The sequence below is a fragment of the Lissotriton helveticus genome, chromosome 2_2 (assembly GCF_964261635.1).
Source record: "Lissotriton helveticus chromosome 2_2, aLisHel1.1, whole genome shotgun sequence".
NCBI classification, from domain to species: domain Eukaryota; kingdom Metazoa; phylum Chordata; class Amphibia; order Caudata; family Salamandridae; genus Lissotriton; species Lissotriton helveticus.
Window position 1 is genome coordinate 137771317 of NC_136060.1, and position 17118 is coordinate 137788434.

A 17118-nucleotide genomic window follows, 5' to 3' on the forward strand; every position below is an offset into this window, starting at 1 on the left:
TTCTACATTTCTTCATGAATCTAGTGTCTCCATCGCTTCCTTGTCCTCTATCTTCCACCGTCCATGTGGCTGCCGTTGTCGCTGCCATTTCTTCTTCCCCTGCCTTCTTTGTCCTTGAAATGCTATCTATTTCTTGTTATTCGTTGTTGTTCGTCGGCAGCCGTTATCATCTATCCTTTCACTTTTGTCACCGCCAGTGACTCTTTGGAGGACTTGTTGTCTTGTCTCTATATTATTTCTGTCTCAACACCTTTGGTCCTGGCCCTGAGGTGCCTCTTGCCTTTGTTTCCTTGGTGGCACTTCTCCGCTCTGCTCATTGCATGTCTTTGTCCTTTCTTCTTCTTCTTCTTTTTTTTTTTTTTTTTGCTCTTTCTCCTGCGGTATGTCTTTCCGTGTTGCTCCTTTTTACCCCTTTTTCTAGGCTCTCCTTGTCCTTTTGGCCTTTTCTAGGCTCTCCTTGTCCTTTTCTCTTGTGTCCCTTTTGTGTCTTTTTCCTTCTTCTTCTTCTGTTATTCTCCTTGTCCTTTTAGCCTTTTCTGGGCTCTCCTTGTCCTTTTAGCCTTTTCTAGGCTCTCCTTGTCCTTTTCTCTTGTGTCCCTTTTGTCTTCTTCTTCTTCTGTTATTCTCCTTTTCTTTTAGCCTTTTCTAGGCTCTCCTTGTCCTTTTCTCTTGTGTCCCTTTTGTGTCCTTTTTTTCCTTCTTCTTCTTCTGTTATTCTCCTTTTCTTTTAGCCTTTTCTAGGCTCTCCTTGTCCTTTTCTCTTGTGTCCCTTTTGTGTCCTTTTTTTCTTCTTCTTCTTTTGTTATTCTCCTTTTCTTTTAGCCTTTTCTAGGCTCTCCTTGTCTTTTCTCTTGTGTCTCTTTTGTGTCCCTTTTTTGTTGTCTTTGTGTCTCCTTTTTCTCTCTTTTTCTTTTATGTTCTCCTTTTCTCTTTCCTGTTTCTTTGGTCCCTTCTTTCCTCGTTATTTTACTCCTCTTTCTTCTTTTCTTTATTGCCTTGTAACTTCTCCTTTGCTCTTTCTTCGTCCTTGTGCGATCTTTGTCCTTTTATTTCTCTTTGTTGTTCTGCTTTCTCTCCTTTTGTTTCTTTTCTTTATATTGTTGTGTCTCTTTTCTGTCTTTTAATTAGCCTTCTCCGACTTCTTCCACTCTCTTGTTCTTTTTTCTTATATGTGTATATATTCTTTCTTTCTTTCTCTTTCTCTATTTGTCATTTTGTTATTCTCTCGTAATCTCTTTTCTTATTGCACCATCATCTTCCTTTGCCTTATTGCTCTTTTTCCACTTGTGCGCTCTTTTTTTTTCTTTTCGTTATTTATCCTTTATTCTTCTTTATCTTCTTTTTCTTCCCGTCTTTTCTTCTTGCTCGCGTTCTCCTTTATTCACCTTGTCTTATGTTCTTCTTCTTCTTTGCCCTTTGCCTGGCTTTGAAATGGCTGCTCTCCTTTTTCCTATGGCCTTTCCTTGAATGTCCCCTTCAAAATGTCCCTTTGGTCGTCTTTGTCCTTTCTTGTCCTTAATATGCCCCTTTATTCTCCTTATTTCTGGCTTTTTGTTTTATTTATTTCTACTTCTCGTCGTCTTTCCTTTCTCATTTTCTTCTTTTTCGACGTTATTTGGCCCTAAAATGGCCGCTCCATTATTGTCTATCTGTTGCATTTGCCAATGCTTGTTTGTTTCTTCTGTTGCATTTGCCAATGCTTTTTGTTACAGCCGTTGTATTTGCCAATGTTTGTTTGTTGCTTGCCAATGCTTGTTTGTTGCTTGTCAGTGCTTATTTGTTACTTCTATTGCTTTGCCAATGTTTGTTTGTTCCGTCTGTTGCATTTGCCAATGCGTGTTTGTTCCGTCTGTTGCATTTACCAATGCTTGTTTGTTACTCCTGTTGCATTTACCAATGCTTGTTTGTTACAACTGTTGTATTTGCCAATGTTTGTTTGTTACTTGCCAATGCTTGTTTGTTGCTTGTCAGTGCTTACTTGCTGTTTCAGGCTCTTTGCCTGACTTCAAAATGGCCGCCGATGATCCCTCGCAGGGGATTGGTCAATATTGCCTGACTTCAAGATGGCCGCTGGGAATCTCGTTTTCAGCGAGATTTCGGTTGTTTCTGCTCGTTTCTTCGGCGGGGGGGGGCCAGTTAGGCGGCGATTTCACTCACCGGAGTCGTGGTCCACCGCTTGAGTCACCCATCAAGGTAGGGCAATTTCCTTCACTTCTGCCACCGAGGTGGGCACTCGGTAGGCGTTTTCTTTGGCCACACGCTTCTGCCGCCGAGGTGGGCACTCGGTAGGCGTTTTCTTTGGCCACACGCTTCCGCCGCCGAGGTGGGCACTCGGTAGGCGCTTTGTTTAACGCTATTCCGCCGCCGAGGTGGGCACTCGGTGGGCGTTTTCCGCAGCGCACTCAAGCCTCCAGGCACGCTTGGGGTTTCTTTCATCCCATCCTCGTCGCCAGTTGTCGTGTTCTGTCTGTGCGCCGGGAGGTACACCATACACGGGACACAGGTTAGTTTCATGCTTCTTTATTGGCATCTCTCATTACTGCTAGTTAGTATCTCGTGCAGCTGCTGGTCCGCACATCCGTCCCCATCTGCCTCCTAGCCATTGTGTGTTCCCTTCCTGTCCCCGTCACCGGATCTGGTGTCCGGTGTCTTGGTCACTCTGCCTGAGGCCCCACAGGGTCCTAATGCCCCACTGTCCATTGCCCACACTGTCGGGTCACGACAGTTGCTTCAGTCACAAGCGATGTATTTCCTGCACGGCACAGCTCTTTCCCACACAGAATGGCGTTTAACGTCACTGAACAATGGTTTTCCTCAGAGTAAAGACATCTCTCACAGACTAGAGAGGAATCATGCACCTCACATTAAAGTTTGCTTCAAAGTAGATCTATATTCATAGCAGTAAAGTTCCTCTCACAGGGGAGTGGTTTCCTTTTTAAACACCCTTTCATTTGAAAATCCCTACAGAAGGCTTTTTAAAAATGCTGAAACCCATATGTCTTCAGCGCTTCACATAATTTTGTATAGCACCTGGACACCTCCTCGGAGGTAGCTGTAGCATTTTATAACATTTATATCATTCATTCATGCCACCCAACTCTGGTTTGTTCTCAGTATGCTGTTCTAAGACACAATGTTTGTTTTACAAGGCAAGATGGCATTATGTCTGGGCTGCCCTCCCAAGGCATGAAAGGAGTATCTGTACAACGTGTGCCTATGTATTATTGCACATTGAATCATATTATAAATGTCCTGTCATCTTGTATTCCATTTTGTGTAGATTGAACATTTAATCTGATTGTTCAAGCGTAGCACAGCCTCATTTTGAAGTTGTTATAGCCAAGCAAGAACAGTAGACCTCATTACGATGCCAGTTGCACCAACCATCTGACTGCCATTCTCGTAAGCCCTTTCTGACCGCCGAGGCCGGGAAGCTTCCCTCCTTCCATATTACGATGCAACTGCTGCTACTGTATCAGTCGAATCTACAGCGGAGCACATATCCCTGAATATGTTGCTGCAAATACGTACAAAACTCATAGAAAACATGTGAATTGTTCACACATGCATGACATATGTGGGGATATGTCTTGTGCATCATGTACCCCATTGCTGGAGTGTGGCGAAATATGCACAGTCCAATCCATTGGGATACATACCGCATTAGGATTTACTTGAATCATAGTCATCAGGGTTCAGCTGCCCAGGTGTAAGGGGGACCCGAAGGAAGGGATCCGCGGAGGAGACTGCTGGAGAGAAGCGGATTCAGGTGAATAGGCACCCCAAATGCTTTGTTCCCAATGACTCGAGGCAGCGGTCAGACCGCCACGGTCAGGTCGTCAGAAACCCACATCGTATTCCAGACAGCAGTCAGAGACTTCTGTACTGCCCTATGGATGCTCTTTTGCTCCAACCACCATCTCGGCGGTCAGAGAAATTCTGTCGGAGTCGGCGGTCTTTCAGCGGTCGGTCGGAGTAAGATGGATGCATCGTAATCCGGTGGTCGGACCCAGAACTTCTGTCGAGACCGCGTGGTCCGACTGCTCCCAATAGGACCATGGAAGCTGGTCTGACCAGCATCGTAATGAAGTCCTTAGTGAGGGTCAGCTTTTCTATCAACGCCTACTGTATAATCTTCTCAAGGCCTTCTCCAATTTGTCCAACAACAAGTGCTAGGCACCTGCATGTTAGTGTCTAGCTTGAATTTCAATTTAAACATGTGTCCTTTCCTCGTCTAACATCATTGAGAAAACATTTATTTAAAGTAGGGTGGAAATGTATATAATTTATCATCATGTGCTCCAACTGATCAAATGGCGAAGGAATGGTCCGTTGACGTGAATCACACTTGAAATATTTTTATTGCAGGCTAGCTATTTTTGCATTAACCATGTGTCAGACCTCTATGAGTTTTTTGAGTGTCTGTTTTCCTTCGCAGCAGCAATGTGTGCATTGTATGCATGACTTCTCTCAACATGTCAGAGAGAGAGGGGGAACATCCTTTACCACAAAACTTTTACAACGCGGTACCATTACCACGCAGGTTTTACAACGAAAGTCGTTACAACGACTTTCGCTGGAAGGCGCTCTAGGATAGGGAATAGTTTAATTTACTATCCAACACCTTCCCTACTATCCACGGGGACTGGAGTTGGAATAGTAAATTAAACTATTCACTATCCAGCGCCCTCCAACGCAAGTCGTTGTAATGACTTGTGTTGTAAAACCTGCGTTGTAACGGTACGCATGGTAATACCACGCGTTGTACCGTCATACATCCGTGAGAGAGAGAGAGTGTGTGTGTGTGTGATCATGTGTATGTGGGTGTGTTTATGTATGAAGGCATGTTCACAAAGGGCCTCAGTGTATGCACTGTGGTAGGTTACTTTTCTTATACGGCAGCAGTGTTATATAACATATGCTATATGGTACACCACACTCATGGTGTGTGCAGTGCGTGCTACCTGGGACTCACCTTCACAAGCAGGTCTGCAGCTCTGTTGTAGCGATAGCGGATGAGAACCCCCACACCGATGGGCAGCAGGGTGCTGCAGAGGGTGAGGCTGACGGCACCCATGGGCAGGAGCTGGACGAGCGGGGTGTGGATCCAAGCACGACTGTACACCCACAGGCAGAGTGGCATCAGCAGCAAGGCTAGCAGTGTGGACGAGATGGTCATGATGATGCTGCGGGGGACACAGGGAGCAGAATGGTTATAGGGCGATGTGGGCCAGGTCAACACAACACTCGGAAGACACAAGGATCAGAGTCTGTTGTAACACAGTCTGGGACAGGCAAGTACAACACCCAGAGGACAAAGGAAGCAGAACTGGTTATAACCTGGTGCGGGTTAGGCAAGTGCAACATCATGACAACACAGGGGGGTTGAGAGGCAGTTATAGTCTGGTGTAAAACTGGTGAAGATAGCATCCAGAAAAGGGAATTGAGCCAGTTGTAGTTTGGTGCATGACTTTCATAAGAAGGTACAGGGAGCCAAACCAGTTATAGTGCAAAGTATGTCAGGCAAGTAAAAGATCCTGAAGACAAATGGGTCAGAGGCAGTTATATCAAGGTGCCCAGCATGTGAGGTCAACTTTCATAAGACACAGTAGTTAGATACGGTTATAACACAGTCTGGGCCCGGTGAGCCCAATACCCAGAAAACACATGGAGCATAGAAAACTACAGCATGTTGCGAGACAAATGAGCATTTTTTATTGCTGTGTGGGACAGGCAACCACAACACCCAGAATACTAAGTGGATAGAGATGTATATAGTTCTGTGTTGGGCAGACAAAGACAATACCCAATGAACACACATACCAGAGCCATTTAAAGTGTGAGTAGGTGAGCACAACAACCAAAGGACAAAGGAGCAGATTTTATAGCTAAATAGCACATTATGACAAAACACCCAGAGGACACAGGGAAGAGCGAGTTATAGCATCATGTAGAAATGTACTAACCAATAATGGATGGAATGCTTGAACTAATCTCAGCAACTGGTAATTACTCACTCCAGCCGCAGCCAAGTCCATCTTTATTTTGTACACCATGTCACCTCAGTTTGGACCCAGCCATATGCAAATTAGTCTTGACTCTACTCTAGTGGGAACAGTCCAGTCCGAATTGCCAGACCAGAAGTGAGTACAACACTCAGAACTCACAGCTGACATAGCCTTTAATAGCACAGTGTAGAACAGACAAACAACAACTTAAGACATTTGGGATTGAACTGGTGATAGAGTCTCATGTAAAAAGCCCTTTTGAGGTTGCAAACCATTAAAAAGTTAACAACGCATCAAATATGGTGGTAACTTATTTGCAAAGGGGAATCTGTCCATGTTGGAATTTGTGTTGGATGGCTTTGAGGGGAATAGCCAGTTGTCCCACTCACCGTACCCCCCACACACCTCCATATCTTCCCTAACAGGAAATATTTTTTTTAAAGCAGGACCTATTCCATTAAAGGGTACAGGCTGCTTAAAACAAAATCTAAAAAGAGACAGGGGTTTGAGACAAGTGTGAACACCACAAATGTGAACACCACAAACGGAAGACACTGGGACAGAGCTGGCTATACCCAACACCCTAAAGAAACTGGGAGAAGAACAGGTATTTGAACAATGTGGAAGCACAAGGTTCGGAGAGCAGAGGGGGGTATTGTGTTCTATTGAACAGGCTGGCACGACACCAAAAGGAAATGGGGGGCACAAACTGACAAGGCAAGCGGCACAAAGCCCATAAGACAAGGGGTTGGGCAGAGTCAGCTATACTGTAGTGCTAAATAGGTGAACATAACAACCAGAAGACACAGGGAGGCAGAGGCAGTTATAGTACAGAGGAGGGCAGGCAAGCATAACATACAGAACACATAGGGGGTTGAGCCAGGGTAGAGCTGGTTATAAAGCGGTGCAGCAAAGACGAGCAATATACCAAGAGGGCACTGGGGGCAAAGCTGGTTAAAAAGAGCCACAGGTCAGGTGAGCACAACACCCAGATGGCACAAGGGGCAAAGCTGGTTGTTGTGCTCTGCTGACAACGCACACTTAGAGTGTGATGCCTGGCATGTGGCCACATGTCCTAGAGGAGGCAAGACATATACCATTCTCCTTCTTTAGTGTACACAAAATACATAATTTCTTATGGTCCAAATCAGAGAAAACGTGAGATAGAAGTTTGCCAGACCAAGGAAACATTGTAATTCTTTAAAAGACGTGGGGGTGATGCCAGTCCAAAATAGCATATATTTTGTTTGGATCCATAGCTAACCTCTGCGCAGCGAGGCAGTGGCCAAGATAATCAATTTTATCTCTCTCAAATTTGCAGTTCTCTGGCTTGCAGTGTAGATAGTGAAAATGTGGATGAGACAGGAATTACCAGATGTGTTTCCTGAGACTACTAATTAGGATAGCTTCTAGGTAAACCACAATGAATTGGTTCAGTAAATCTGCAAGATCATAGTCTATAAACCTTTGAAGGCGGGAAGGTGCATTCCACCGAACAAATGGCATGACACAGTACTCAAAGTGACCAAAGGTTGTATGAAAGGTCATCTTACTGCCCCTCCCTTGATTTAAATTAGATAATATGCCCCACAAAGTTCTAACTTAATGAGGACAGATGCTTCTTGAATTCATTCTAATATGTCTGTGGTATGTGGTAATGGAAATCTGTTCTTAATAATGATCATATTCATCACTCGATAATCTATGCAAGGCTAGAGTTCCTTCAATTTCTTGGGTACAAAAAACCAGCCGGAGATGTCCAATGTGTGATAAGCCCTCTCTGCTAGTTCGCCTATAATTATTAAGGGCTTCCTTTTCAGATTCTGACAAAGATTAAATTTGCCTAAAAGAATGGGAACATCGCAATCTGTGGGAATCGCACAGTCAAACTCCAAATGCGGAGCAAGGGTTAGAACTATGGGTACATCCACGTCTGTCCCGCACCTGGAATTAGGATGCCACCATGGCGGTTGCATCCCCTATTCCCAGCATTGTGGCGGGCAGTGCTCACAGCACCCCTCGCCACAATGTTGGGAATGCACAGTTTGCATTGGCGTGCACAAGTTAACAGGCACCGCGCGGTGCCTGCCACCTTGTCCATGCCAATGGTACCCCCCATGTGCACCCCCCCACCACCCCAACATCTTGGGGGCCTGCTACGGCCCCCAACAACGAAGACCGCATGCCTTTCCATGGCAGCAACGCCGCCATGGAAAGGCTGCTCTCCGCTGGCATCCTGATATGGTTGGCGGTGTCTTCCTGACACCGCCACCATATTGTGGCAGTTTTCCGCCCGGTCGACGTGTCGACTGGTGGAAAAGCGGTGGACGGTCTTCCCGTCCGCCATGGACCCAACAGCCATCCTAATGTGGTGGGAGTCAATCATGGAAGGATGGCGGGTGGAGCAATCCGCCCGCAATCGAAATAGGCCCCTATGTGTTTTTGAAAAACATTTTAAAAATCCCGTGCCAGCCACCTCAAGCCCCCACTTTCACCACCAGACAAGAAAATAGTAGACCTTCTACTAATGATTGCAAGCAAAGTCATTCTGCTCACATGGAAGTCAGCCCACTGAATTTCTTTCCCACATATGGTGGACATGGTTCCCATACATCGGGATGCACATGCTACTAGTATTAATCAGACTGAAGTCCTGTATAACTTACTTAAAATACAGTACACCTTGGACAGATTTATAGAAGCATTGAATCTGCCACTGCCCTCAACCGCCACCTAATCATAGTAAGTTCCACTCCCAGTCCTACTTGCCTTACAGGTAGACTCCTAACTACCACTCCCCTTGCCCCTTCCCCCACACCATTTTCAACCATCCCTTCTCCAAACATCTCAATCTCACGAGATACAAAGCCTACTTTCGCTTTACTTACCACACAAAACCACTTGGTACTGCCTTCACAGCTATCAATTACTGCTCTCACCTTCTATTCCACATTGTCCCACTTACTGCATTACTATATTACCCTGCTTTATACAATATGCTCGACTATTGTTACACTACTTATTTTCCCTCAAGTGCACACTGTTATTTACTATTTTGTTTTATTGTACCTCCCTTGTGGCCCCCGTTTTTCTGCACCCCTTCCTTTTAGAATTATTTTTTCTTAATTTAAAAATATATTGAAAGGTTTAAAAAACCTTTGCTGTGGCCTGCAATGGACCTGGACAAATCTCCCTTAAAGAGTCTTCAACTGGAAAATAATACCTTTCAGTAGCATAACAATTGCCTCAAAAAAAGTGCGACGATATGGAAAGGGCCGGACTGGAAACCAAAACCAGCCCCGGTAAAGTGCTCGCCCAGCCCCCCAGGGGGTTGGGGGTGTGGCCGAGCTCTTTGCCAGGGACGGTTTGCGGCCGATTTTGTTAAAGGGACGATTTTGCAGCTATGCTGCAAAAACGGCCCTGTAACATAAACAGCCCCAGGGGGCCAAAACCGGCCCCTACCCTTGCGGCCCACCGGGGAATGCCCGGTGCCCACAACGGCCAGTCTGGCCCTGGATATGGAGATAGTGTGGGCAGTCCAGTTAATGTAAGAACTGTGACATTTGAGCCACAGAAACCAATATACAAAGACATTCTCAGGAGAGATAATAATATCAAAGGAGATAGTTTCATTGTGATACCCAATAGAAACATTCCAAGTAATGGAAATCTCTTTCACCAGTCCAGGGAAAAGTCGTAAAGAATTGAATTTCTGGATTTGTTCTGGGATGACCCCAAGTTTCATCCAAATGCATCCAATAAACTCCTGACTAAAGCATGGGGTTATTACAAAAAGCTTTGTTATTTGAATATTGCTTTTCTGGGTCACAAGATTGAACAGACTAGGGAGCTTGACAATATCCCTCCTCTTCTCCCTCCCAATAGACAGATTCTGCCATTATCCTGATCTCAAAATTATCCCTCAGGGAAATCCCTCACAAAATGACGAGGAACAAGGACAATTCATACATAACCCAGCCTTTCTACTCCGCTCCTTTTTACCTTCAGAAAGTGGGCAACAAGCTGTTCCCGTTTGTATTGTTTCCTCCAAATAGGATGACTGTGCTAAACTTATTGAGTGTTCAATTTGGCTTAAAGTGAAAGTACAAGATTGATAGCTGGCTCAGATTCCCTTATTCTTTCGCTGTTCCATCTTCTTCTTACAGAGTCTGTGTTCAATCAACATAGCCATTTCAATTAACTCCAAGAGGATTGTTGGACATGAATACTTCACTAGTAGGGGTGTGTGAAATATGTGCAATTTGCTGTTGTGTAACTAGATTACATTTCTGCAAAATTACAATAAAATATGCATAATTGTGGGAAATGCGAAACTGGCAGCAGGAGCTGTATTTTAGCATAAAATACATACTCGCACTACTTTATGTGTGAGGATGCATCTTGCACTGAAACAAATAGGGCAAAAACAATTACCATAACTAACAGCCTCCTGCACTCTGCCATTTGAGTTCTTCCGTGTGCTTGTGGTAATTTTCTACTGTGAACGGAGCATTTATGGTAATTTATTTTTACTGCAAACAGCAAGTAGTTATGCATTGTGGTGTAATATCGTACTTTCGAGGATTGCATGTAGCAAGAGTAACACAAAATGACGCTAATTATGACATCAAAACTTAAATTCCACCTGAGCCGATTATTAAGTTTGTCTCTTATTGCTTCAAAATGCGAATGGAGCGTCAAAATGTGCTGGAAGCAGTCTTAGCACCCAGAGCGCTTAAGATCAGCTTCAATCCTTCGTGCAGGCCACGGTGGTGGTGAGTGGCTTGTCGTCACCATCAACTGACATCTCAGATGACCTTTGCCTACCGGTTGTCACCCCACAGGCTGCTGATGGTATCCTGGGATGAGAGCGCTGCCGTGCTGAACTCTGAGGCGGACTATCCACCCACGGTGGTGGTGAATTGCTTGTCGTCACCATCAACTGACATCTCAGACAACCTTTGCCTACCGGTTGTCACCCCACAGACTGCTGATGGTATCCTGGGATGAGAGCGCTGCCGTGCTGAACTATCCCGCAAGTAGACAATTGTTGTTAATGTGGCTCCGTTCCATATAGGCGGGGGCGGAAGCGGATCACCAGAGCTGTTAACTGTACATTCCGGTTATTTGTTACTGGGGTACCACTACACTTGTTGCCGGGCGCCCTGTGGGCATCCGTGCAGGCAGCTGGTAGACAGGTGTTGAGACTTCCATCTTCGCCTAGACACCAACCAGCCCGCAGGCTACGCTGGCGGACTTTCTCAATGGCACACGACCCATGCGGGATAGGGAAGGGACAGTCGCAACAAAGCGCTGACAGCGTGCGCACCCCATTAGGCAGCACCTTGACCTAGTATACACCTATGCATGGTCACAGAAGTTTGGACGAACAAGCACGCAAAGTTCTCCCTGGACGTTATGTTGTTTACTGTTCACACAATGTTAATGTTACAGCAGGCCGGTGCACTCATGCTCGACCAAACTCCGCACCCGCCAGACCTTGCCTCGCCCCTGACCTCCCCGCTGCCCAAGCACTCTCGCAATGGGTCACGTTAACATGATCACATGGAAAATACGCGGCATGCATACCCCCACATGGTGATACTCCATATTTGCTTACCTCCAGAGGCACTCGGTCGGAATCGCCCTCCTACAGGAAACACACATGTCACAGTCGCAATTAGAGAGATTGCGCAAGCGCTGGAGGGGGCAAGTGTATGGTACTGTGTATTCGGCCCATGCTAGAGGCACACTCATTTGGGTAAGAGCAGGAGCCCTGTTTGTTAGTATGGCCTTGGTAATAGACCCCGAAGGAAGATACACTCTAGTACAGGGCATGCTCAATGGTCAATCCATATTGTTGGCCTCGATCTATGCCCCGAACACTGACCAGACATCATTCCTCACACAGCTGTCACAGGTGCTGACCCCCTATGCTGGGCTCCCCTGGTTCCTGGGAGGGGATTTTAACTCGGTACTCGATGTGCATCTTGATAGATCCTCCCCCCCTATGAACAACATCAGCTGTATCAAATGTGCAGGCGCTTACAGGATGGCTCTCACACTGGGCGTTGCTGGATATGTGGCGAGCCCTTCACCACACTGACCATATCTATTCCTATTACTCGGCGATGCATGACCTGCATGTACGCCTGGACAGGGTGGTGGGATCCCAGTCTCTGCTGCCTCTGGTCACGAAATAAGAATATTTAGGGCTAATACACTCCGATCATAACCCCCTGTGGTTCCAGCTTAGTTGGGAAGCTGGCTGGCCCACTATACCCACTTGGCGCCTCCAACCTACTGCGCTGGAGGACCCAGAATTCCGCTCCTCACTGGGAACTGCCATTCTCTCCTATTTTGAGCTCAACGAAGGCACAGCGAGTGATGCGCTGGTGGAGTGGGATGCCCTCAAAACAACGTTCAGGGGACACTGTTTGGGAGCCACATGAAACGTAAGGACTGGCGACATCCATCGCCATCCTTGAGTCACAACTACTACAGTATGAGCGCGAGGGGGAGGGTGGGGGCAGGCACTCCACCCGGCTGGAGACCTTTCGGACACAGCACCGGATCTCCTGGAATGCCTGCGGTGCCATAACTACGCAGCCCACACGGTCCGCACACACGCCACAGCAGATAGGGCGGGCCGCCTACTCGCTTGGCTACTAAAACAGGAGAGTAATTGCGCTCCGACTGCAGCCATACACACACAAGAGGGAGACCTAGTGTACACACAGCTGGAAATCCACAGGGTCCTGGTGGGCCACTACACCCAGCTGAATCAGTCAAGGGTCCGCTGCACAGGCCACGAGAGGAGAGGTTCCTTGAGCAGACACAACTACCCACCGCCTCAGAGGAGCATCAGGAGGCACTTCATTGCCCCCTCACCTTGGAGTAGATAGGGGAAGCGATCTCATCCATTGTATCTGGGAAAACACCGGGCCCAGATGGCCTGCCCACCGAGTTCTACAAGGCTTACCGGGAGTCTCTGGTGCCGCTTTTGCACACGCTCTACTTGATGACAGCGCTAGAGAAAGGCACGCTAGCCCCTTTGCTGCATGAGGCCTACCTAGTATCTCTGCCCAAGCCCGATCGGGATCCCACATTCCTGGGCTCTTATAGGCTGCTAGCGCTCCTCAATGTGGATTATAAGGTACTCGCCAAAGTTCTGGGGAGCGCTTGGCGCCAGTGGTTTCCGACCTAGTCCATAGTGACCAGAATGGATTCGTGCCCAAATGAAGCACGTCACTGAACCTGCGGAGATCTTTTAGGGTAGCCAAGGACAGCGTGCGAGAGTGGCCAAGGGCGGGTTGCTTAATATTGGACCTTGAAAAAGCATTTGATTGCTTAGAGTGGGGCTACCTGTCGACATTGTTGCAACGCTATGATTTGTAGCTGGGATATCTGCAGATGGTGGGCCTCCTATACAAGAATCCCACAGTTCGGGTAAGACTGGGTCCATACATATCGACTGCTATAACAATCAGCAGGGGCACCAGACAGGGGTGCCCACTATCGCCACTCCTGTTTGCGCTGGCGATCGAACCACTAGCGGCAGCATTGCGCGCAACATTGGGGGATGGAATACCCTTAGGTGATGCAGTACACCAGGTATCGCTATACGCAGACGACCTGCTAGTATACATGCGAGACGTTGAAGATATCCCAGCCCAGTTGGCCCACATACTAAAAGACTTCGCCTACATTTTGGGACTCCGGGTGAACTCCACCAAGTCATGTCTCTAAGCGTTTGGGGAAGGGCGGCACGACCCAGGATACACTCTTAATGGTACGAGAGTACAGTGGAGAGAAGACACTTTCCGATACCTGGGATATCCAGATATACCGGCAACCGGCAGACCTCTTTGATGGTAACCTGAGAAGGGCCCTTACGGCCATCAAGTCGCAAGTACGTTTCTGGAACACACTACAGCTAACAGTCACTGGAAGGGTAGCTTTATCTAAAACGGTGATCCTCCCCCAGCTGCTGCACTACTTTACCAACGTGCCCCTCTATATCCCAGCGTCTTTCTTTACCACTCTCTCTAGACTGCTCAGGGACCTTATCTGGGAGAGTGGACGGCACAGGATGACACTGGCGAAGCTATACTTTCCTACGGATCAGGTGGGGTTGGCAGCACATTGCTTTGCGCATTACTACTTAGCTGCACAGCTGCAGTGGATCGTCCGCCGGCTGGTGGATAAGGGCCGGGAAGACACGGCATCCACACTACTCCCACGCTCCTTGGAACAGATACTAACACTGTTCCACCCAGCCACCAAGTCTGCGGTGCCAGCGCCACTCCTTCTGGCGGTGGCGTACAGATGCTACCATAGAAGCCTATTCCTCACTAAGGCCCTGATCCCTTACGCACGGCGATACCGCTGGAGGGCTCCCCTAGTGGGATGGGGCACTCACCCCTTTCATGCTTGTGCGTTGGTGGGACGCTGACATACAGACTATGGGAGATCTATACCGCGATGGCACACTCACCCCATATGACTCCCTGGTTGCAGATGAAGGCTTACCACTGGGGTAATTCCTACTACACCACTCACTAATCACGACCCTGAACGTAAAATGGAGGGACATGTCCACAGAACCCAGCCAGCACCTTACCATTCAATACCTTCACGTTATGGGGAGAGGTCGACACCTGATCAGTTGGTTTGCGGCATCACTACACACTCATGCGGCGATCACCCTAGAACCCCTTCGACGAAAATGGGAACTAGACATGGGGAGGCAACTAGAGCACAAGGAATGGGAACGGGTATTGAAGAGCCCCGTGCGCATACCCAGAAATATGAAGTTTCGGCAAACACAATTGTTCATCGTGCACAGGGCATACCTTACACCTGAAATGATCAATAGATACTTTCATCGCACAGATGCAGTGTGCCCTAGATGTGATGAACCCGGAGCTGGGCTAATCCACATGCTATGGAGTTGCCGCAGACTACACGCATATTGGCGCACAATTAGCGAGCTGCTGCGCGTAAACACGGGACACGACATACCCTTTGACTGGACGGTGTACCTGCTGCACCATTTCCGTAGGACCCTGGCCACAAAAGTAACATCCCGGTTCCTTGACCTGGGGTTAGTGGTCGCTAAGCAACTCCTCACCAGGAAGTGGGAGGCACAAGAACCCCCCCCACACACGACCATGGAGACACTCGCTCACCGCATGGGCCAGGATGGAGGGGACAGCCATCCGACGGGAAGAGATCCTGGGACAGAGAAGGGAGCTCATAGCTACTCAACGGGAGGGACTGCTCCAAGCACTCCAGCAAACTGCAGAGGTATGTGCAGGGGGACAACCTGAGGGGAGGGACGAAGGCGCAGAGTAGGAGATGAGGACAGTGTCCGTGTGCGGCCGTAGTGTTTCATGTACACCTGCATACCCAAACAGACACTACGGGCGTTCAACAAAGACGCCGTCATGGGAGAGTGGCAGTCAAACTGACATGATGTAACGTGATGAGAGGGGGTGGAGGGAGGAGGAGGAGATACTTGCACTGGCACCGGTCTATGTTGCGGTTGTTGGTTTTAAACTGTTTCATCACACGTTATCTGTTCGGAAGTCCATATTGATCCCTCTGAAAGACTTACGATCTGGATTGATGGAACCATAATACCAGACACTGTAATCTCTATTATTCATGGACTGTGCTAAATACTGGATTTCCATGCATTCGGGTGCACTAGGCACCCCACGAACACTTGAAATGCTTGAACCCATGTAAGTTTCCACAGTTGATGTGTGACCCAATGCACTGATAGTCCTAAGTGTATGTTGCCTTTCTGTACATGTAATCTAAAAGTCAATAAAACCAGCTGTAATTTTTTTTAAATCAGACTGTGTTGCAACAAAGAGAATCACAGTTCAGTGGCTCCTTAAATACTAGCCAACAGAAAACCTTGAGCAGTAAGACAGAGAGGCATGTTCAATTGAGTAAAAAGAAAATAACAATGCTATAGGAGCAGCCATCTTGGAATGAGATACTCAAAATTCTAGAATGTGATGGAAAGAGAATAATTACAGGTGGTCCGACCCTGTTTAATTATCTCATTATTCCAGACATTCTGCCCGTGCCTGTTCCTGCGCCTTGCAGGACGTCCCAGACGAAATGATGCCCCCAAAGTGGCTGGGGCATACTGAGCCAGTGGCTCCAACTCTTGCCCGACTGGTAGGCATAATATCTATATATTTTATTAGAACATTGGAATGTTGGGAGCTCCATTGAAAACAATGGAATAGCTCCGGGCTTATAATGGCTGGTATAAGCCCGGAGCTCCAACATTCCAATGTTTCTTTGTTCACAGCTGTGGCTGTGAACAAAGGCTTCAGGGAGCCTGAGGGGATTTCAATCCCCTCGCACTCCCTGAAGCCTTTGTTTTATTTGTTAGAACATTCTGCCCTCTATTGGCAGAATATTCTAATAGTCTTATAGCCCTTCGTAGCTGGGCTATACTAGCTATTACAGTCCCACTCAACAGCAGGGGGAGACTTCAGGTCAGTGTAAAGGTGTATTAGTAGCATGGATTCCTAATGTGGAATTATAGGTGTGCTAACTATGAGGACTTATTTACACTAGCAGGGGTGTTTGTATGTCTTAAAGATGGAATATCAAGAGATGATGTACATCAGGACTAAAGCGGACGCAGTGTGTGTGGGTCCAAGTACTAAAATATCTAGATTACTCCAGGTCCGGATTTGCTGCATTTTCTGGCTAAAGTACAGAAGATAATGTCAGGAATTATGTGGGTGAGAACTGAGGGGCATAAATAGAGTTGTTTTTAGGTCTGAGGTCTGTACAGAAGTAGCGCTACATGTTGGAATTGGAGTGCAGTGACTGCGTCGGCCCATTTAACAGCTGTGTGCCACTGGGGCACAGAGAGGCAGTGCCGATAACGCATTCAGTCTATTGTAGGCAGCAGCCTTATGGTGCAGAGGACAAGAGGTTGACAGATTGTGACAAGTGCGTTACTACTTACCTGACTACCTACATATTGAATGTGCTACATGTTCTTGTTCATCTTGCATGCTTTGTGTACAGCACTCTGATACCCTGACGGGTGATGTTAAGGCTTTATAAAATC

The 17118-nt window shown here is 47.3% G+C and overlaps 1 protein-coding gene across 1 annotated transcript in view; it reads right to left on the reverse strand.

Annotated features, from left to right (window-relative positions):
- SLC10A4 (solute carrier family 10 member 4) overlaps window positions 1-17118 on the reverse strand; it is a 163706-nt gene that overhangs the window by 122496 nt on the left and 24092 nt on the right. Inside the window, exon 2 of the mRNA XM_078678219.1 lies at window positions 4976-5186. Coding sequence (XP_078534345.1) covers window positions 4976-5186 — 211 coding nt within the window. The remainder of the gene's footprint in view (window positions 1-4975; window positions 5187-17118) is intronic.